The sequence below is a fragment of the Podarcis melisellensis genome, assembly GCF_964234715.1.
Source record: "Podarcis melisellensis genome assembly, chromosome: 5".
NCBI lineage: Eukaryota > Metazoa > Chordata > Lepidosauria > Squamata > Lacertidae > Podarcis > Podarcis melisellensis.
In genome coordinates this window covers 87,326,087-87,344,191 of record NC_138537.1, presented here as the reverse complement: position 1 = coordinate 87,344,191, position 18,105 = coordinate 87,326,087, and the positions used below count along the sequence as shown (strand labels likewise).

Sequence of the window (18,105 nt, the reverse complement as noted above, 5' to 3'; positions counted from 1 at the left end):
AGAGCTGCCTCTAGGTCCCAGCTCACAGAGGACCAACGCTAGTCAGTAATAACGTACAAAGTCTTTATTGAAGATTAGTTTCCATTTCCAAACCGCAGCGTGCAACTCCACGTCTAGAACTTAGACCGGCGAAGCTCCATCTGAGTCTCCGCCCCCTGTACACCAGTTTAAGACTCTAGCCTTACTCCACCTCTTCCGTTGCTCTTTCCTCCTCTGGGTCCTTCTGCCCCCTGGGGTTTCCTCCTTTCTGGACTCTTCTGACGCTGACCCCCCTGATTCTTGCCCCTCCTTTCGGCTTTAGGACCTGGCTCCCTATCCGGGCTATCTGCTGTGCCGCTCGCCTGTACATTTGAACTTGGCGCGCGCACCCAGCCGGCAACCTTCCTCTCGACCGTTTCCCCGCTCTCCGATGGAGGCGTGGTCAATCCTGACTCATCTCCTCTCGCTGGTGGTGGGAACACTGGTCCCGATGCCTGGGACTCCTCCCCCCCACTGCGCTCTGGTGGGGAAGCTGGTCCTGATTTCCAACTGCTGCTCTGGGAGTCCCCGCTGGCCCCTTCCTTCTGGGGTCTCCCCCTTGGCACCCCCCTTGCCCTGGCCATTGGCGCTCCCTTCTGCGAGTCTTCCGATTCGCTGGACAGACTCCAGGAATCCCTCGGGCCACTGTCACCCCCTACACTGCCCTCGGATTCCTCCCCCTCGCTCTCCATTTCCTCCCTCTCCTGTGCCTCTGCTCCTGAGCCCCTGACATATACTCTTCAGGTTACAGACTCCGCTAACCCAAAAATAGCACCTCGGGATGAGAACAGAAATCGTGCTCCGGTGGTGAGGTGGCAGCTGGAGGCCCCATTAGCTAAAGTGGTGCTTCAGGTTAAGAACAGTTTCAGGTTAAGAACAGACCTCCGGAACCAATTAAGTACTTAACCCGAGGTACCACTGTATAGCTCAGCAGGCAGGCTGATGGTCAAATTAGTTTTCCAATAACTTGTCAAACCCTTCATCTGTCATCAATAAAAGTTGTGGCCTTCTTGGACCCAAGCTATGTGTCTGTCCTGTGTAATCATTCAATGGTTCGTTCAATATGAATGGAAAGTAATCTCACCAATATGACAACGATGTCCAAGATGTTCCAGATGCTGGTGAAGTACTTGAGCCTGTGAATGCGCAGCTCCAAGATCTCTTCCACCACGTAGTAGAAGATGAAGACGCAGAAGACGATTTCGCAAGCGACAATGAAGAAGTCCCAGGTGCTGACGTAGCGGAGGAGCTTTACTGTTCGGATCTGCCACGAAGGGATGGCTCCACCGGTGGCTGGGAATTCAATCACTAACCTAATATGGAGGGAAGAGAATGTGTATGGGCAAAAACCAATGCTGAATTTTCCATTGACGTGCCTCAAAGAAGAATGGCAGATCAATAGGCGTATATACAAAACGTGATTGAAAGATGAATTCACCCGCTCTGCATATTGGTTTTGTAACTATTCTGCAGTCTTTGATAATAATTCTTATTAGTTTTCAATTTCATTCCAACAATAGCCTCATGATAACAATGCCAAATTATAATACAATTACTAATACCAATCATCCTGATACCAAATTAAATAATAATAATAATAATTTTTATTCATACGCCGCCCTCCCCAGCCAAGGCTGGGCTCAGGGCAGCTAACAAGCAATAATAAAAACAAGTTGAATGAATACAACTTAAAAACAAGATTAAAATACAACATTAAAATGTTGAAATATTAAAATATTAAAATGCAGCCTCATCACAGGAGGAGAAAGGAAAAAGAAAAAAGAAAGAGGGGGAGGGAATCAAATTGGCTCCAAGCCAAAGGCCAGGTGGAAGAGCCCTGCGGAAAGAAATCAGATCCTGCAGGGCCCTGGTCTCATGAGGCAGAGCGTTCCACCAGGCCGGAGCCAGTGTTGAAAAGGCCCTGGCTCTGGTTGAAGCTAAATACAGTGGTATCTCGGGTTAAGAAGTTAATATGTTCTGTAGGTCCGTTCTTAACCTGAAACTGTTCTTAACCTGAAGCACCACTTTAGCTAATGGGGCCTCCTGCTGCCGCCGCACGATTTCTGTTCTCATCCTTTAACAAAGTTCTTAACCCGAGGTACTATTTCTGGGTTAGTGGAGTCTGTAACCTAAAGCGTATGTAACCCGAGGTACCACTGTAATTTAGGTGAACCCCCCCCCCCAGCTGTCAATGTTTCCCTTTTTTAAGGGAAATTCCCTTATTCCGAATAGGATTCCTCGCAAGAAAAGGGAAACGTTGACAGCTATGACACCCCCCCCCCCCCGCGTGCTAGAATTGATGGTTTAACGATTTTCTTTATTTCTGCGTTCCAAAATCTTATTAATTTCAATCGCACTCCAGTCGAGATAACAATTCCTTATACAACAACTGCAATATTAACAACTTCCCCTTGTATTGACACATTAAATGACATATGAAATGGGTAATAGATGGTCACTCACCTCAGGACGCAGAAAAGGTTGATATTGGCATTGTACACAGAAAAGTCAATGAAAACCACGCGAGTTCCCCGATTGAGCCACAAGTTTTCTTTCAGGACTCGGAGAGCTCTAGCGCTTTCCCGACGGGTCATTTTGAGATCCATGTAATAACCTCCTCCGCTGTAACTTGTCAGCCGGCCCCAGTGAGAGGAACCATCCAGCTCTTCCTCTGTGTGGTACTGCCACCTGCACACAGAAGATGCAACAAGAGAAAGAGGGGGCTGACGGACAAAGCCAAAATGTTATCTATTCCAGACCCGGGATGCCATGTGCATATTGCACATGAATTCCCGCCCCCCTCAAAAAAGATTTAACTTAATGCCCCAGAGGTGCACACAACGAGAACACAGTTCTTGGGACTCTGGCCAATATTCTTTACATCAAATATTTTCGGAACCCTTTACGTGACGTTGGCTCAGTCTGCGCCGAAACAAGGCATGGAGCGAATGCGCAGGCTTCCAGAACGGAGATTATGGCTGGACTCTTCGCTCCCCCACAGGTCCTGCTCCTCCTGTTTGGCTCCATGGTTAGGCTTAGCATGTTATCCGAACCCCAGGTTCATGGTTTATCTAAAGGTAAGAACTATCACCTTGAAATTAGCTTTGGAACAGCTCATTACTCAATGGTTCTACTGTGGGCCGGCCCATCTATTAGTCTCCTTGAGGCAGTTGCCTCAGGAGTCAGGCTGGGGACAGCTGGGAGAGGTGGCAGATCCGGGTGCCTGAGGATCATGCCACTCGCGGCCTCCTCTGCTTGCGTGGTGAGTTTCCGCCTCCCCCCTCAGAAATAAAGACACAAGGCACCAGAGTTTAAGGTTAATGGGCAAAATAGGCCACAACTTTATTGATTACAGGAATTGAGTGGTATTGGCTTAGGCATTGGTCCTATCGACTAACCAGCTTCAGCCTGCTAGCTTGAAGACCGGCAAGGGTTAACCACCAGTAGGGGGAGTCCTGCTGATGTACATCAACTAGGTAGTCCCCCGGGGTCACCGCTCGGGGGCGTGCCTTAGGCCCACACCTCCATAGGCTTCGGACAGGGCAACGCCCCCCGGAATCCTTTATCGGACTACCCTTCGATTTGGGGGAAGGTGATGGCGCTTCCTTCCCACCCTTTCATCTGCATAACAATACCCCTAACAATGCCTAACCGCCAATGCTGAGGAAGTTGTGACAATTTGCTACGATGTAGGCGAAAAACCAAATGGCTGGTGCCAATTTGCCAAGTGGAAAAAATCCTACCAGGCCCCTTGATGGCGACCAACCGAAGTCCATAGCAATGTCAGAGGTCCGAACCTAACGGGTGGGAGGGTGGGAAAACCTAAGCAGCTGGAGCGCGGAAAGAGGGAAATCCTTGGCCGCGCTGGCCCTAAATAGGACGGGCCACACCTCCTGGACCAGCCAATTGGCTGGCCAAGGAGATGACGCGACCGAGGATTCCCCTAGTATCGCAGGGAGGGGCGTGAAGCCCGCAACCCCACCTCCTCTCTAGTTCAGAAGTGGCTTTGTCACACACAGCTGCCATTTCAGAAGAGCAGGGCTGCTGCCTGCTCTTTTCTGGCCTCCTTTTCTCTCCCTGCCACCTTCAGCGTGTCAAGACCAACCCAGGCCACCTCCATTCGCCTCAGGCGGCGGCAGAGGCAGCATGCGTGCGTAGCAAGTGCATGCGTACCATTTCCTGTTTTGCCTCCAGCTGCAAAATGTCTTGAGCTGGCCTTGATTTCACTGTTACCTGCTCCTGGTGGCTAAGAAACACCACCAGGCTGGGAATCACCTGTCCCTGCTTGGACTGATCGTGTCTCAGAATAACCTTCCTGACATCCCACCGGCTACCAAACCGGAAGTTCCCCCTCCCATGCCAACTGCAGACCCTCCAAAAGTGCCTATTTTCTAGGGGCAGTCTTGGATTTTCAGAAGCCATCCTGGTTTCTGATTTGATCCTGGAATGTCCCGCTTTTCCCTAGGGCGTTTCTCATCGGAGAAATGTCAGAAGGTATGGAGTTATGTGACCTCCGAGCCAAGGAGATAAGTAACTATACAACCTTTAGAAGACACCTGAAGTCAGCCCTGTATAGGGAAGTTTTTAAAAAGGGTTAATGTTTCATTATTTTTTCATGTATTTTGGAACCTGCCCAGAGTAGCTGGGGCAACACAGTCAAATAGGTGGGGTATAAACAGAATAAAATAATAAATATAATAAAAATAGAGTAGGACATGCCTATTTTCATCAGAAAAACGTTGGAGGATATGAAGGTGTAGACGTTACTTTTGCTTTCCAACCAGTGCTGGATTTACAAGCTAAACAAGCTATAGCCACCCCAAAAAATAAAGGGGGAAAAACTGGATGTACAGTGGTACCTCAGGTTAAGTACTTAATTCGTTCCGGAGGTCTGTTCTTAACCGGAAACTGTTCTTAACCTGAAGCACCACTTTAGCTAATGGGGCCTCCTGCTGCCGCTGCGCCGCCGGAGCACAATTTCTGTTCTCATCCTGAAGCAAAGTTCTTAACCTGAGGTACTATTTCCGGGTTAGCGGAGTCTGTAACCTGAAGCGTATGTAACCTGAAGCGTATGTAACCCAAGGTACCACTGTACATTTCCAAAATATAAGATCAAAAACAAATAAAATAAAACCAACATACAGCAACAGTGTTTTGTGTTGTGTAGGCTCCTGTGATGTAAGTCATGGCCTGCTAGCCTGCTCCCTAAAATATCACTGGTTTGCTCATTTCTATATATAGGGTGCCTACATTCTACATGGACTGGTTGCATGGCAACATGTGCAAATGGCTTTAGATACCTATTATGTCCATAAATTACCATATAGCATATATTCAACACGAAAAGCAGCGCCAATTTGTTGTTGACAAAGGGCAGCGGGACATATAAAGGGCCCCATTACCTTCAGTAGCTTCGGGCCTCATCAAACTTAAATCCGTCCCTGTTTCCAACAGTGGAGAGGATGACCAAGCTCTTAGTTTGTGAAACTCGAGAAAGGCAGAAGTTATGATCTACTCACGCTGTTCCATTGAGGAGCCCAAAGGGGGACCTGTCCTCTTTCTCCTCGCTGTAGACATCATAACAGCCAAAAATGTCTTCCTTGAAGTCTTCATGCACCACACACGAGTTGTTCTGCACCTTCAGTTGACGCATTCGTGGGACCCCCAGCAGCAAGTTCTCGTAATAGATGTACGACTGAGTGTTGTGGCCTAGAGATTCGTTGTTGTACCATTTGGTCCAATACAAGCTGTCCAATAAAGGGCCTTGAGTATACTGTGGAGATATGCAGAAAGGGGCAAGTAGAAGGACATGAGATCTAAGACAGCAACAACACACAGAATGGCTGGAGACTGGAAACTAGGGTTGCCATATTCCCCAAATCCACACAAAGTTGTTGGAACTTTTTGGGGGGAACATCCCCCCTATCAAGTTTTTGGGCTTTTCTTGGATTTTTGAAAGCATTTTATAATCACCCTACTTGCCGTACATCCAGATTTCCCCAGACATTTTGCCGATTCAGCAAAAATCCACCCGGGCGCCATTTTTGCAACCCGATTCCCGTATGTGTCCAGGAAAACCCGTATGTATAGCAGCCCTACTGGAAAACTGCCTTTCTCATATGACTAAATGTATTATTGGGTTCTGTTTGCAGAGATTCTCAGTTTAAAAGGGGATGGGGAGCAGTTAGGACTCTCCTTGTATAAAAGGCCTCTCTAAAAGGTTGGGGAGTAGAGCCAAGTTGGGAGTGCACGGGGGGTGAGACAAGCAGATAAGAGTTATGACTCTGAGCACCCAAGGGTGGGAGGGTCCCTTTGTGTGTGCTGGGGGAAGTATCTTTGCCAACGGGCTACTAGCTGACATGTCCACAAATTGCTAACGCATGATGGCATGGGCTGTGTGTACATTTTCTCACATAGCTCATTGTGCAGTCACCAACACAACTGACTCCCAAGTCCAGGCAGGCTTGATGTCTATACAAATTGAAAAGGAACCCTGATCAGCTGGGATGAATACGTTGTTCTATTTCTGGCCTGGGTCTCTATCATTCGTAAGTCCATACCATTCATTTTCTCCCTTCATTTGAATGTTTAAAAAAGATTCTTCAAAGATTGTTTTTAAATACACATTTTATCAGAAAAATACATATTTAAACATGTATTTTATAGCAATATTTTAAAGTGCACATTTAAACCTAAAATGCACACATTTCTTCTTTTTTAAACATTTTTGGAGCTAAGAACTGTTTTGCAAAGTTCGGAGAGGTGCAAAGTCCAAAGAATGGCTGCATTTTGATCCACGTGTCCTGGAGGCACAAATTTGCTTTCAAATGTGGACCGAATGAAAATTCTCCCCTGTTCCTGCTAATCCATTTTGAGCTGTTGGATGAACAGCTTTCAGGTGAACCTGTGCCGATTTGTAACGGCCAGTTCAAGCCAGTTAGTTATGATAGGCCAATTTACGAGAGCCACTTTCAGTTTGCTAGGAAAAATCTGACACAGGAAACACAGAGCTTGTTGGGTACTCACTCGCCAAAAGTCAGCCATGCTTCCAATCTCCTGGAAGGAGATACCACTGTCCGTAGGAGTTTCCAAGAAGAGTTCGGACATCACTTTGGTGTAGTAATAGGCATTTGAACTTGTCATCCCATAAGTCACTAGAGATAAATCAGGTTGGGGAAAACAGCACGCAATTCAATAGGATTTAGACATTCATTCCACCTGACTGGCTTAAGTACACAATATTAGAATGGGAAGGTAAGTTTTATTATACTGATAAGTTGGAAGAATACAGATTCTTCCCCATTGATCAATGGATTGACAGTATGACAACACTCGTAAAGTATGAAAGATTTTGTTTGGATAAATATTACAACATTTGGAAAGAGTTCGTACAGGGCGAAGTATGCAATTAATATCTACATACATATTAGGATAATAACACTATATAAGAATGCATGGGAGTATATTATATTGCTGGGGGGCTGTGGTCTAAATCACTGAGCCTCTTGGGCTTGCCGATCGGAAGGTCGGTGGTTCGAATCCACTCGACGGGGTGAGCTCCCATTGCTCTGTCCCAGCTCCTGCCAATCTAGGAGTTCAAAAGCATGCCAGCGCAAGTAGATAAATAGGTACCACTGTGGTGGGAAGGTAAACGGCGTTTCCATGCGCTCTGATTTCCGCCACAGTGTTCCATTGCACCAGAAGTGGTTTAGTCATGCTGGCCACATGACACAGAAAGCTGTCTGCGGACAAATGCCGGCTCCCTCGGCCTGAAAGCGAGATGACTGCCACAACCCCATAGTCACCTTTGACTGGACCTAACCGTCCAGGGGTCCTTTACCTTTACCTTTTTACCTGATATACACACACATTTTCCTCATGCCCCACTTTTTTTCTCTGTATCATTTTATTTCTTAAAAAATGAAATTATTTCAATAAAATATTAATATATTTTTTTAATTGGCATTTTTTATTAGAGTATCTTAAGGCAGGAATGGGAAGGGGTTTGAGTGACAGGAAAATCTTTCTTAGGCAGTATCGATGATACAGAATTTACAATAAAGGCAAAATCCTGATGGCGCCTATATCAATAAAAATATGAAAGATTTCAACTTTTATATCAAGAGGAAGTAAACAGCATTAGTAAGCTCTGTGGCTCAGGCTAAAATCTCAGGCTATCGAAAGCACCTGATCTACAGATTAGCCAGCATTTGCATTCTGCAAATATATATATATATATATATATATATATATATATATATATATATATATATATATATCCTTAACACATTTTACAGAGTTTCCAACATACAATAGATCCTAAAGGGACCGTTTAACGGGCAATGATGCATTTAGGACAGATCCTTTGGCATATCAGCATATGGTGACTGGGAGTGGCCACCGAGACCATATAACACCAGTCCTGAAAGACCTACATTGGCTCCCAGTATGTTTCTGAGCACAATTCAAAGTGTTGGTGCTGACCTTACAGCCCTAAACAGCCTTGGCCCAGTATCCCTGAAGGAGCGTCCCCACCCCCATTGTTCAGCCCAGACAATGAGGTCCACGACCAAGGGTCTTCTGGCGGTTCCCTCGCTGCGAGAAGCGAGGTTATAGGGAACCAGGCAGAGGGCCTTCTTGGTAGTGGCACCCACCCTGTGGAACACCCTCCCACCAGATGTCAAGGAAATAAACATCTATCTAACTTTTAGAAGACATCTGAAGGCAGCCCTGTTTAGGTAAGTTTTTAATGTTTGATGTTTTATCGTGTTTTTAATATTCTGTTGGGAGCTGCCAGATGGGCGGGGTATGTATAAATAAATGAATGAATGAATAAATTGCAGTGATTATATAAAACAAACATGCCGAGACCAAAACTTTTGTGGAATGCATAATGCTCCTCACATCTGAAGCCTAGCTTCAGGGAGGCTGTCTGTACTCCTAAAAGAAAACCTCTCTGGTGAGAGAAACTGCCCCAGCTAATAACCGGAGTTTGGTTGCTGGAAATTAGCAACTGAAACATAGGAGCCAACTCTTAGGGGCAGAGGGGTCTAAAAAAATTGAGCCCCTCCCGGCAGAATCCGAGACCATGGAGAAGAGTCGGTGGAGGAAGATTGGAAGAAATTTAAAGACTATTTACAGAAACATTGTAAAATTAATGAATGTTAGAATGATGTTGGAATGAATTTATGTGATTTTAGCAGAAATGTTACAAAGATTTAGGAAAAAACAGACTGTTAATTGGTGAAAGGAGGGAAAGTAAAGCTATATTAATATCAAGATAAATTACAGGGCAAAAATTTGAAAAGAGGGAAAGGATTTGCTGAAATGGATAATCGATCTAGAATACAAAAAAGGGAGGTGTGAGGAGGTTGGGGAAATAAGCTAATGAAAGATAAGTAATGGGAAGATTTATTGTATTTTTCTTTGTTTTTTCGTTTTTGTTTAATGGATTTTAATTTTCTGCTTTTTCTCTTTTATTTTTCTCTTTTCTCTTTTGTATTTTATCCTTTTTTCTTTACCTATTGGGATGTGTGGTATTGTTTTTTTTTTTGTTTAAAGTGATGTTTTTTGCTTTTTCTTTTTGTACCTTTTAAAACTTTAATAAATATCTTCTAAAAAAAAAAATTGAGCCCCTCCCAAGTTGATAGGCTTTGCTATTCAAATGGTGTGCATGTACTGCGTCATGTGACCAATTATGCAGGATAGGGCTTATCTGGGTCCCCACAATATTTTATTCAAGTTGGCACCCTTGATCTGAAATACCTCTTCAGCCTAATTTCAATCCCTATTCCGTCCCTGCCCCCCTCATTCGAAGCTACGACTGTGGGCTTAACAGCACCTCCATTTGCCTTGCCGATTTCTGCGGGGAAAGCCGACTTTGAGCGCTGAACTGGAACAAACGGCAATCGCTCGAAGCCTAGAAATTGTGGGGCAAGTTGAAAACTACTTGGGCCAGTCGAGGCACAGAACAAGAGGGTGTGTGATGTAAAAGTATTTTTGTATGCCACAACCGCTGCACAGATTTTACTAGCCAAAAAATGGAAAACACAAGAACTACCAACGGGAGAAGAATGGCAGATGAAGATAATGGAATTTATGGAGCTGGCTGGTCTCACCAGGAGAATCCATGACCAGAAAGAAGAGGAACACCAAGAAGACTGGAAGAATATATATTGAATATATATTGTAATATTAAAGATATGTAATCACTTGAAAGCATCTATTACGCCTAGGATTAAATTGGGATTACATATACGGTATTTTTCGCTCTATAAGACGCACCAGACCACAAGACGCACCTAGTTTTTGGAGGAGGAAAACAAGAAAAAAAATATTCCGAATCTCGGAAGCCAGAACAGCAAGAGGGATCGCTGCGCAGTGAAAGCAGCAATCCCTCTTGCTGTTCTGGCTTCTGGGATAGCTGCGCAGCCTGCATTCACTCCATAAGACGCACACACTTTCCCCCTTACTTTTTAGGAGGGAAAAAGTGAGTCTTATAGAGCAAAAAATACGGTATATAAAAAAGAAAATGTACGATAAGAAAAGTTAGGAAATATGATTATGGCTGTGATATGGTTTTATGAAATAATGATATTGGAAACTGCTATATATAAATACTAAGGAACTCAGATGGAAGAGATTTGAGGAAGTCAAATAATGTGTTTAGGAAGATGGGTTCTAATTAAGTGTTAGTTTATGTGGTGATTTGTTGTATTCTATGTTTTATATTCTTTTTTCTTTTTCCCCGTTTCATTTCCTCCCCCCTTTTCTTTATTATTGTTACCTTTTTCTTCTGTTATGTTTATGTATGGAAAATAATAAATATTATTGGGGGGGGGGGAGAACAAGGGGGCATGTGCATGAGCCCTGAGCCCTGTGACCAGTAGGAGTCCATGTCTATTTTCCCTGAGTGGAGACTAATCCATAGAATTAGTAGATCCTATCTGAGGCTGGTGTCGGAGGCCTCAAACACAGGCATTTCCTAATGTCCTCCCGACTAATCCTATTCACATGCTTTAGAGTAGGGCAGCCATAGTTACGTTTGCTTCTTGTATCGGCCTGTTCAAAGCAGGCTCCTAAGTGATGGACAGAGAGTAGCAACGAGACGCAGAGGCATAGCATGGTGGGGGGAGCCAGGGAGGCCGTGGCCCCAGGCGCACATTTTTGAGGGGATGCAATCAGGCGCCCGCACGACAGCTGAGGCATGGCAGCGGGTAGGTTTGTCTAGTGGGCAGGTGGGATAGAGGCAACGGGCAAGGACGAATCTGTTGGAGGTAGGCTCCGTTCACCCTCCATGCACCCCCCAGCATGCGCCCCCCACCCCAGCTGCCCAGTCCATCACAGGGGTGCAACACTTGCTGTTAAGTTGTGGGTGAACATGTCAGACGACACAGCGATTCTTCAAACAGCTCTTGTTTATTCACAGGCAGAACTGAAGGGTTCAGCCAGCCTGCTTAGATAGAGCTCCACTAGAACGCAACAGTAGCCACTTTCTGTAACTATCCAATCACTGAACATCACTTTCGATCCCTTCTTTGCATATGTGGACCTGAGTGAAAACTATCTACAGTACCCCCCTGCTGGCCCAGGGTGAGAACTTCAGTACATAACACTTGCCCCGCCCTGGCCACCAGCAACCCACGCTACACCACTGGAGGACGGTGGCTGCTACTCCCAAAACACAGCCTTGGAGGTAATTTTCAAGGTCACAGATCTCCACATAGCATGGGTTTGGGCTACATTTGGGGAAACAGTTGCATCTCTGAAGAAACCGATCTGGATATCCGCTACTCCAGAGATTTCCAAACTTTTCATGTTGGTGACAGACTCCTTACACATGCATCATTTTGCAACACAGCAATTCAGTTTTACTGGCAAACCGGTGGTTAAATTAACCCCTTCCCAGCCCTGGCAGGAGCTCGGGGAGGAACGTGTGGCACACCTTACATCAGGGGTCAGCAAACCTTTTCAGCAGGGGGCCGGTCCACTGTCCCTCAGACCTTGTGGGGGGGCCAAACTATATTTTTTTTGGGGGGGAATGATTGAATTTCTATGACCCACAAATAACCCAGAGATGCATTTTAAATAAAAAGACACATTCTACTCATGTAAAAACACGCTGATTCCCGGACCGTCTGCGGACCGGATTTAGAAGGCGATTGGGCCGGATCTGGCTGCCGGGCCTTAGTTTGCCTTCCCATGCCCTACACATTGCAGCCGACACACTAACGTGCCACAACGCACAGTTTGGAAAGCTCTGATCTACACCAAAATGGGAGGTAAGAAGCTTCACCCTTAAACATATAAGTAAAGGTAAAGGTACCCCTGACCATCAGGTCCAGTCGTGACCGACTCTGGGGTTGCGGCGCTCATCTCGCTTTACTGGCCGAGAGAGCCAGCGTACAGCTTCTGGGTCATGTGGCCAGCATGACTAAGCCGCTTCTGGCGAACCAGACCAGCGCACGGAAACGCCGTTTACCTTCCTGGAGGAGCGGTACCTATTTATCTACTTGCACTTTGACGTGCTTTCGAACTGCTAGGTGGGCAGGAGCAGGGACCGAGCAACGGGAGCTCATCCTGTCGTGTGGATTCGAACCACCGACCTTCTGATCGGCAAGCCCGCAGGCTCTGTGGTTTAACCCACAGCGCCACCTATGTCCCCTCAAACATATAGCAGCAGTGAAAGTTTTTCTTTCCCACGTGAAGTGATATAAGGGCTTGTCTGACAAGACATCATCAGGAATTATGGCCATAAACATGGTTTGGGGTTGTTATGTTCATTTTAACCAGTCCTAGCGCTAGGACAAATGCCTCATCCATTCAGCAAAGGGGTCAGGTTGTGCTTGCTCCGCTAAGAGAGGGATCAAACTTATCACATGCATGCATGCACTCAGAGACACGTAAGCGCTGCCTAAGCTGTAACGTCAATGGCAGGATTCTCAGTGGGGAGAAAACTCGATAGGAATCCTACACAAACAACACATTTTCAAAGCTCCTCTTTTGCCCAGCTCAGAACATCATTTTTGTATGAGAAGAGTGATTTGAGCTTTGTCCCCCTGTTTGCAAGTGATAACTATTATTGCCATACCTGTTCCGCAGTGGAGTGCATGAAATATAATCTGTTGCCCTATGAGACATCACAGGTGCACCTTTGAGATTACAATAAATCTTCCCAAAACAAACAGCCATTGTTGTGCCCACACAAAGTGGTTTAGTATTTGGCACACAGCTGCATTCAATCTACCCAGAGAGCACAATAGGAATGGCCATCTATGTTATCGTTCAGACCATCCTTCCTGCATAGTTCTTTGCGATGGAAAGGGGGGGAAACATCAGGGTGTTGTGGAAGTTCTAACCACGCATGTCAAATTCCCAGTAGATGCAAGAAAATGTGGATGTTCCTATGAAATGAGAATGGGTCGTTCCTTCCACTACAACAGTGCCCCCCAAACTTGGGTCTCCAGCTGGTTTTGGACTACAATTCCCATCATCCCTGACCACTGGTCTGCTAACTAGGGATGATGGGAATTGTAGTCCAAAAACAGCTGGAGACCCAAGTTTGGGGAACACTGCCCTAGAATAAGGTTACCAGATTTTTTTTCAATGAATCTGGGGACACTTTTCAACTTCAGTAGGAACTTCAGTAAATCCAGGGACTGTCCCCAGGAAATGGGGACATCTGGTAACCTTACCCTAGAAGAACCAATGAATTTGTGGGCAGGAGAGGAAGGAGGGGATACCAAGAAGGCACCATTGCTTTCTCTTACCACAATCCAATCGAGGAAGCCAAGTTCAAAGCTTGTGGGTTTGGCATCATTTGAGACAGCCCCATGGTTACCATGGAGGTCATGAAGTTCTGAGCTACTCTCAACAAGGGTGTCCCAGTGGGAAGTCTCACTGCTTTGGGGCAATGAAGGGGACAGTATGCCAATCGGATTCCTGTTCTGTCCCAAACACCCAGCCTCAGAAACAAGCACTAGAAACTGGACACTTAAACACCTGGTAAGGGAGAGCTGGACCACAAAGAAGGCTGATCACCGAAGAATTAATGCTTTTGAATTATGGTGCTGGAGGAGACTCTAGAGAGTCCCATGGACTGCAAGAAGATCAAACTTATCCATTCTGAAGGAAATCAGCCCTGAGTGCTCACTGGAAGGACAAATCGTGAAGCTGAGGCTCCGATACTTTGGCCACCTCATGACAAGAGAAGACTCCCTGGAAAAGACCCTGATGTTGGGAAAGATGGAGGGCACAAGGAGAAGGGGAAGACAGAGGACGAGATGGTTGGACAGTGTTCTTGAGGCTACCAGCATGAGTTTGACCGAACTGCGGGAGGCAGTGGAAGACAGGAGTGCCTGGCGTGCTCTGGTCCATGGAGCCACGAAGAGTCGGACATGACAAAATGACTAAACAACAACAACAAGGGAACTAGGGTCCCAGTAGACTACAGTATCTCTGCCTCCCTATCCCCGGGGCCCAGTTTGCTGCTGCATGGAGAACTCGTCTTTTCAAAAGCCACCATGTTGAAATGCAGGGTGCAAGTGTAATGAACCAACACAAGCCATCTAAAAGAATATTTGCCCCTCATTGGACTGGAACCAATAATAAAAAGGAAAAGCAGCCCAGGCAAACTTACATAAACAGATATCCACCAAGAATACAATGTAGACCAACAGTTCGCGCAGTGTGGTCTTTACGTAAAGCTCTCGGTTCTCAGCGGTGTTTTCCGTTAGTGTGGTGCCCCAAAGTCCTGCAAAGAGAGAGAAAAGGGAAAGAAGTGATTAAACGTGCTTCTGCATTCACCTATTTTAGGTGCTAATCCACAGCACAATTGCCCCAGAGGGCTTCATCTGATGTGAGCAGAACAACCCCAGAAAAATTGAGTGAAAGCTTTCAGCGCTGCTCACAGGAAATACTGGAGGTGTATATATGACAGGCCCCAGCCCAGCAAGGACCCCAGATTCTTTTCTTTTCTTTTCTTTCTTTCTTTCTTTCTTTCTTTCTTTCTTTCTTTCTTTCTTTCTTTCTTTCTTTCTTTCTTTCTTTCTTTCTTGTAAGTTAATTAGTCATGTCTAAAGAAAGTTAGCCCCTTCATGGATCACTGCCTTGTTGTGGCGAAGGGGCTTGAATAACTCAGAGAAGCTATGAGCTATGATGCTGTGCAGGGCCACCCAAGACGGACAGATCATAGCCGAGAGTTTAGACTAAATGTGATCCACCTGGTAGAAGGAACTGGCAAACCACTCCAGTATTTTGCCAAGAAAACCCCGTGGACATAAAAAAGGAGAAGCTTTGCGAAGAAAGTGAGCGTTTCCAAGTCATGCTCTGGTTCATGGGGTCACAGAGAGTCGAACCCGACTAAGACGACTAAACAACAACAGAAGAAAGTTATAAAACAAAATGCAGAGGCAACTCTAAGGCTTCAGCACTTAGCAGGCAGCACCTTTGCTAAGGACACACAATCACTTCAACACTGTTGCCAAACAATCCAAAGAAGGAATGCTGATGGGGGTATCTGGGATTTGAAAAGGGGCCCCCTACCAGAGCAGCAACCCCCCAAGAGAAACTTCTTGTTACTGCTATTCTAATGCTGAATAGAGGAGGATACTGGAGTGGTTTATTTAAGCACCTTCCTTGTATCTCATTCACTCTTCAAGGGTGCTGTCTTTACAGAATAAAGCACAATTACTTGGCTTTGGTGTGTTGTAGCCAGAAGCAGGGCTTTTTTCAGCCGGAGCATGCCGGAGCACAGTTCCGGCACCTCTAAACAGAATGCCATTGAAGGGTGGTGCACCCCCCGCCTGCTTCTTGCCTTTACGTACTTCTGAGAAGCCCAAAACGAACATTTCAAGTCAAAATGGAAGCTGACCAGTGTGTGTGAGTCTACAGGTACTAGCTCTTATAAATTAAATAGCGGTTCTTATAATGACCAGCTGGAGTGGAAACCAGTAGCAGTCAGTATGGCAGAGCATCCCCACTCCTCCTGACTGTCAGTGCAATGCGAGGACACTAGCGGGAGCGATTGGCTCTGCTGCTGTGTTAGCACCATGCTGGTCTCACATTACCCCTCCCGTTCTACATCCTGGTAAGCCACAGTGATGCAACTAACCAGGGCCCAGGTGAGTGTCCTTTCGGCCGAGCTGACGGGACGCATTCTGCTCCCCACCCCTTCCACTGAGGCAGCCTGATGGAGCTCATGCGCTCGACTGCCATTCCAGATTCAAATCAAATGCTCTTTTGTGCTCCCAGTGGTGCCAAACCTGAGCCTAAGAACATGGGCTGGGATCTGTTTGAACATTGTTTTCTTTCATCAAGTCGCTGTTTCATCAGCTAACAAGCTGATGAGATAGGTCAGACCATTAATGGCTTCTTCGTTGCCTCTTCTTCTTCTTCTTCCTACTTAAACTTTCATCTGGTGCACATGTGATTTCCCCACTTAAAAGCCGAGTAGGTGTACCGACATCAATAGCTTAAGGGTTTCCATTCCTTTAATATAGTCTCAAGTGGTTCAGCTCTAAGGATACCTGCTATCAGCGATCTGTGATGGATATTGCTCCACACCCCTACTCAAAAGCACTAAGTACAAGAACAGAACAAAGTGTGCTGTAATAGGGAATGCTAATATATCGTGCGAAGACAGAAGTGCCTGGCGTGCTCTGGTTCCATGGGGTCACGAAGAGTTGGACATGACTAAACGATTGAACAACAACAACAAAATATATTGTGCGAGTGAAGCTTTTTCCTACTCGCGCTGCAAAAGCTTCCTTATCACGACACAAGTCTGTCTCTGTGTTGAGATGGCCTCTGGAGTCCTCTCCTCACTGCCACCATCAGAATTAAGGCAGGGTTTCTGATTTTAGTCCATTGTCTGGAAGGACAGGGTAGTGAGTCTTTAATTCATTAATTCAATCTATTGGTATCTGTGAGATATGAAAGACATTGGGTTCACTCGCAAGTAATAACCCTCAATCAGCTATGTGGATCCACATGAACAAATAAACATGCTTCTGAATGGACATTCCCATCTGGATTCAGTCTGGTATGATAAAAAAATGTGTTGCGCATCGTGCAGTGTTAAAAACTCTACTAGTATCCGCAAGGCTACTAGTTGGGCTCATGAGTTTCTGGCTTAGGGATATTGTATTTAAACGTGGTGATGGGATTTTCCCCTACCCTTGACTTTTCTGTCTATTTTTAATACATAATGATTTCTCACGATCATCCTTGTTAGTGTATCAGTTGTCTATTATTTGCAGAATTTATGGGGAGATTATGTTCTTGTTGTTTTCCTTTCTGCCTTAAACTGCACCTGAACAATTGTGCCAAGAGAAAAAGAAAGAAAGAAAGAAAGAAAGAAAGAAAGAAAGAAAGAAAGAAAGAAAGAAAGAAAGAAAGAAAGAAAGAAAGAAAGAAGGGTCACGCTTCTCGTGAGGATTGCTGCCTGAGACTACGGTGGCACCAGACAAATATCCCTTCTCATTTCTCCAGTTGGTTTTATCAGACCAACTTCCATGCAACTTTCTTTTATCTGTTGCCTTTTGATTCCATGGGTGCTATTTGATCAGAAAGTTGGGTTGCATTTTATCGCTTTACAGTCATACCTTGGATCCGAAACACCTTGCGAGTCCCAAATATTTTGGCTCCCAAACGCCGCAAACCCGGGAGGGAGTGTTCTGGTTTGCGAATGTTCTTTGGAACCCGAACATCCGACACGGCTTCTGCAGCTTCTAATTGGCTGTAGGAGTTTCCTGCAACCAATCAGAAGCTGTGCTTTGGTTTCTGAACATTTTGGAAGTCGAACTGATTCTGTTTGACTTCCAAGGTACAACTGTAATTATAAGCCACCCTGAAAATAGTTTCCTTGCAGATACACTCTGCAAATGACCATTATGAATTGTTCCAATAAAATATATATCCTGTACCGCTCCCACTGATTTTCTGATTCCCTACAGATGCTTTTTCTTTTTCTTTTTACCAAATCTGTCAGGGGTGGGAGAATATCTGGCCGTGAGCTATGTGTGGGCTCTGTTGGTAGAGCATGAGACTGTTAATATCAGGGATAATGGACACAGGTATAGCAAGAGA

General features: G+C 45.5%; 1 protein-coding gene across 1 annotated transcript in view; it reads right to left on the bottom strand.

Annotated features, from left to right (window-relative positions):
- Positions 1 to 18,105, bottom strand: part of PKD2L1 (polycystin 2 like 1, transient receptor potential cation channel) — a 50,822-nt gene that overhangs the window by 20,759 nt on the left and 11,958 nt on the right. The window contains exons 2-6 of the mRNA XM_081913575.1: positions 14,657 to 14,770; positions 7,045 to 7,172; positions 5,538 to 5,791; positions 2,482 to 2,706; positions 1,103 to 1,331 (exon numbers count right to left, since the gene is read on the bottom strand). Coding sequence (XP_081769701.1) covers positions 1,103 to 1,331; positions 2,482 to 2,706; positions 5,538 to 5,791; positions 7,045 to 7,172; positions 14,657 to 14,770 — 950 coding nt within the window. The remainder of the gene's footprint in view (positions 1 to 1,102; positions 1,332 to 2,481; positions 2,707 to 5,537; positions 5,792 to 7,044; positions 7,173 to 14,656; positions 14,771 to 18,105) is intronic.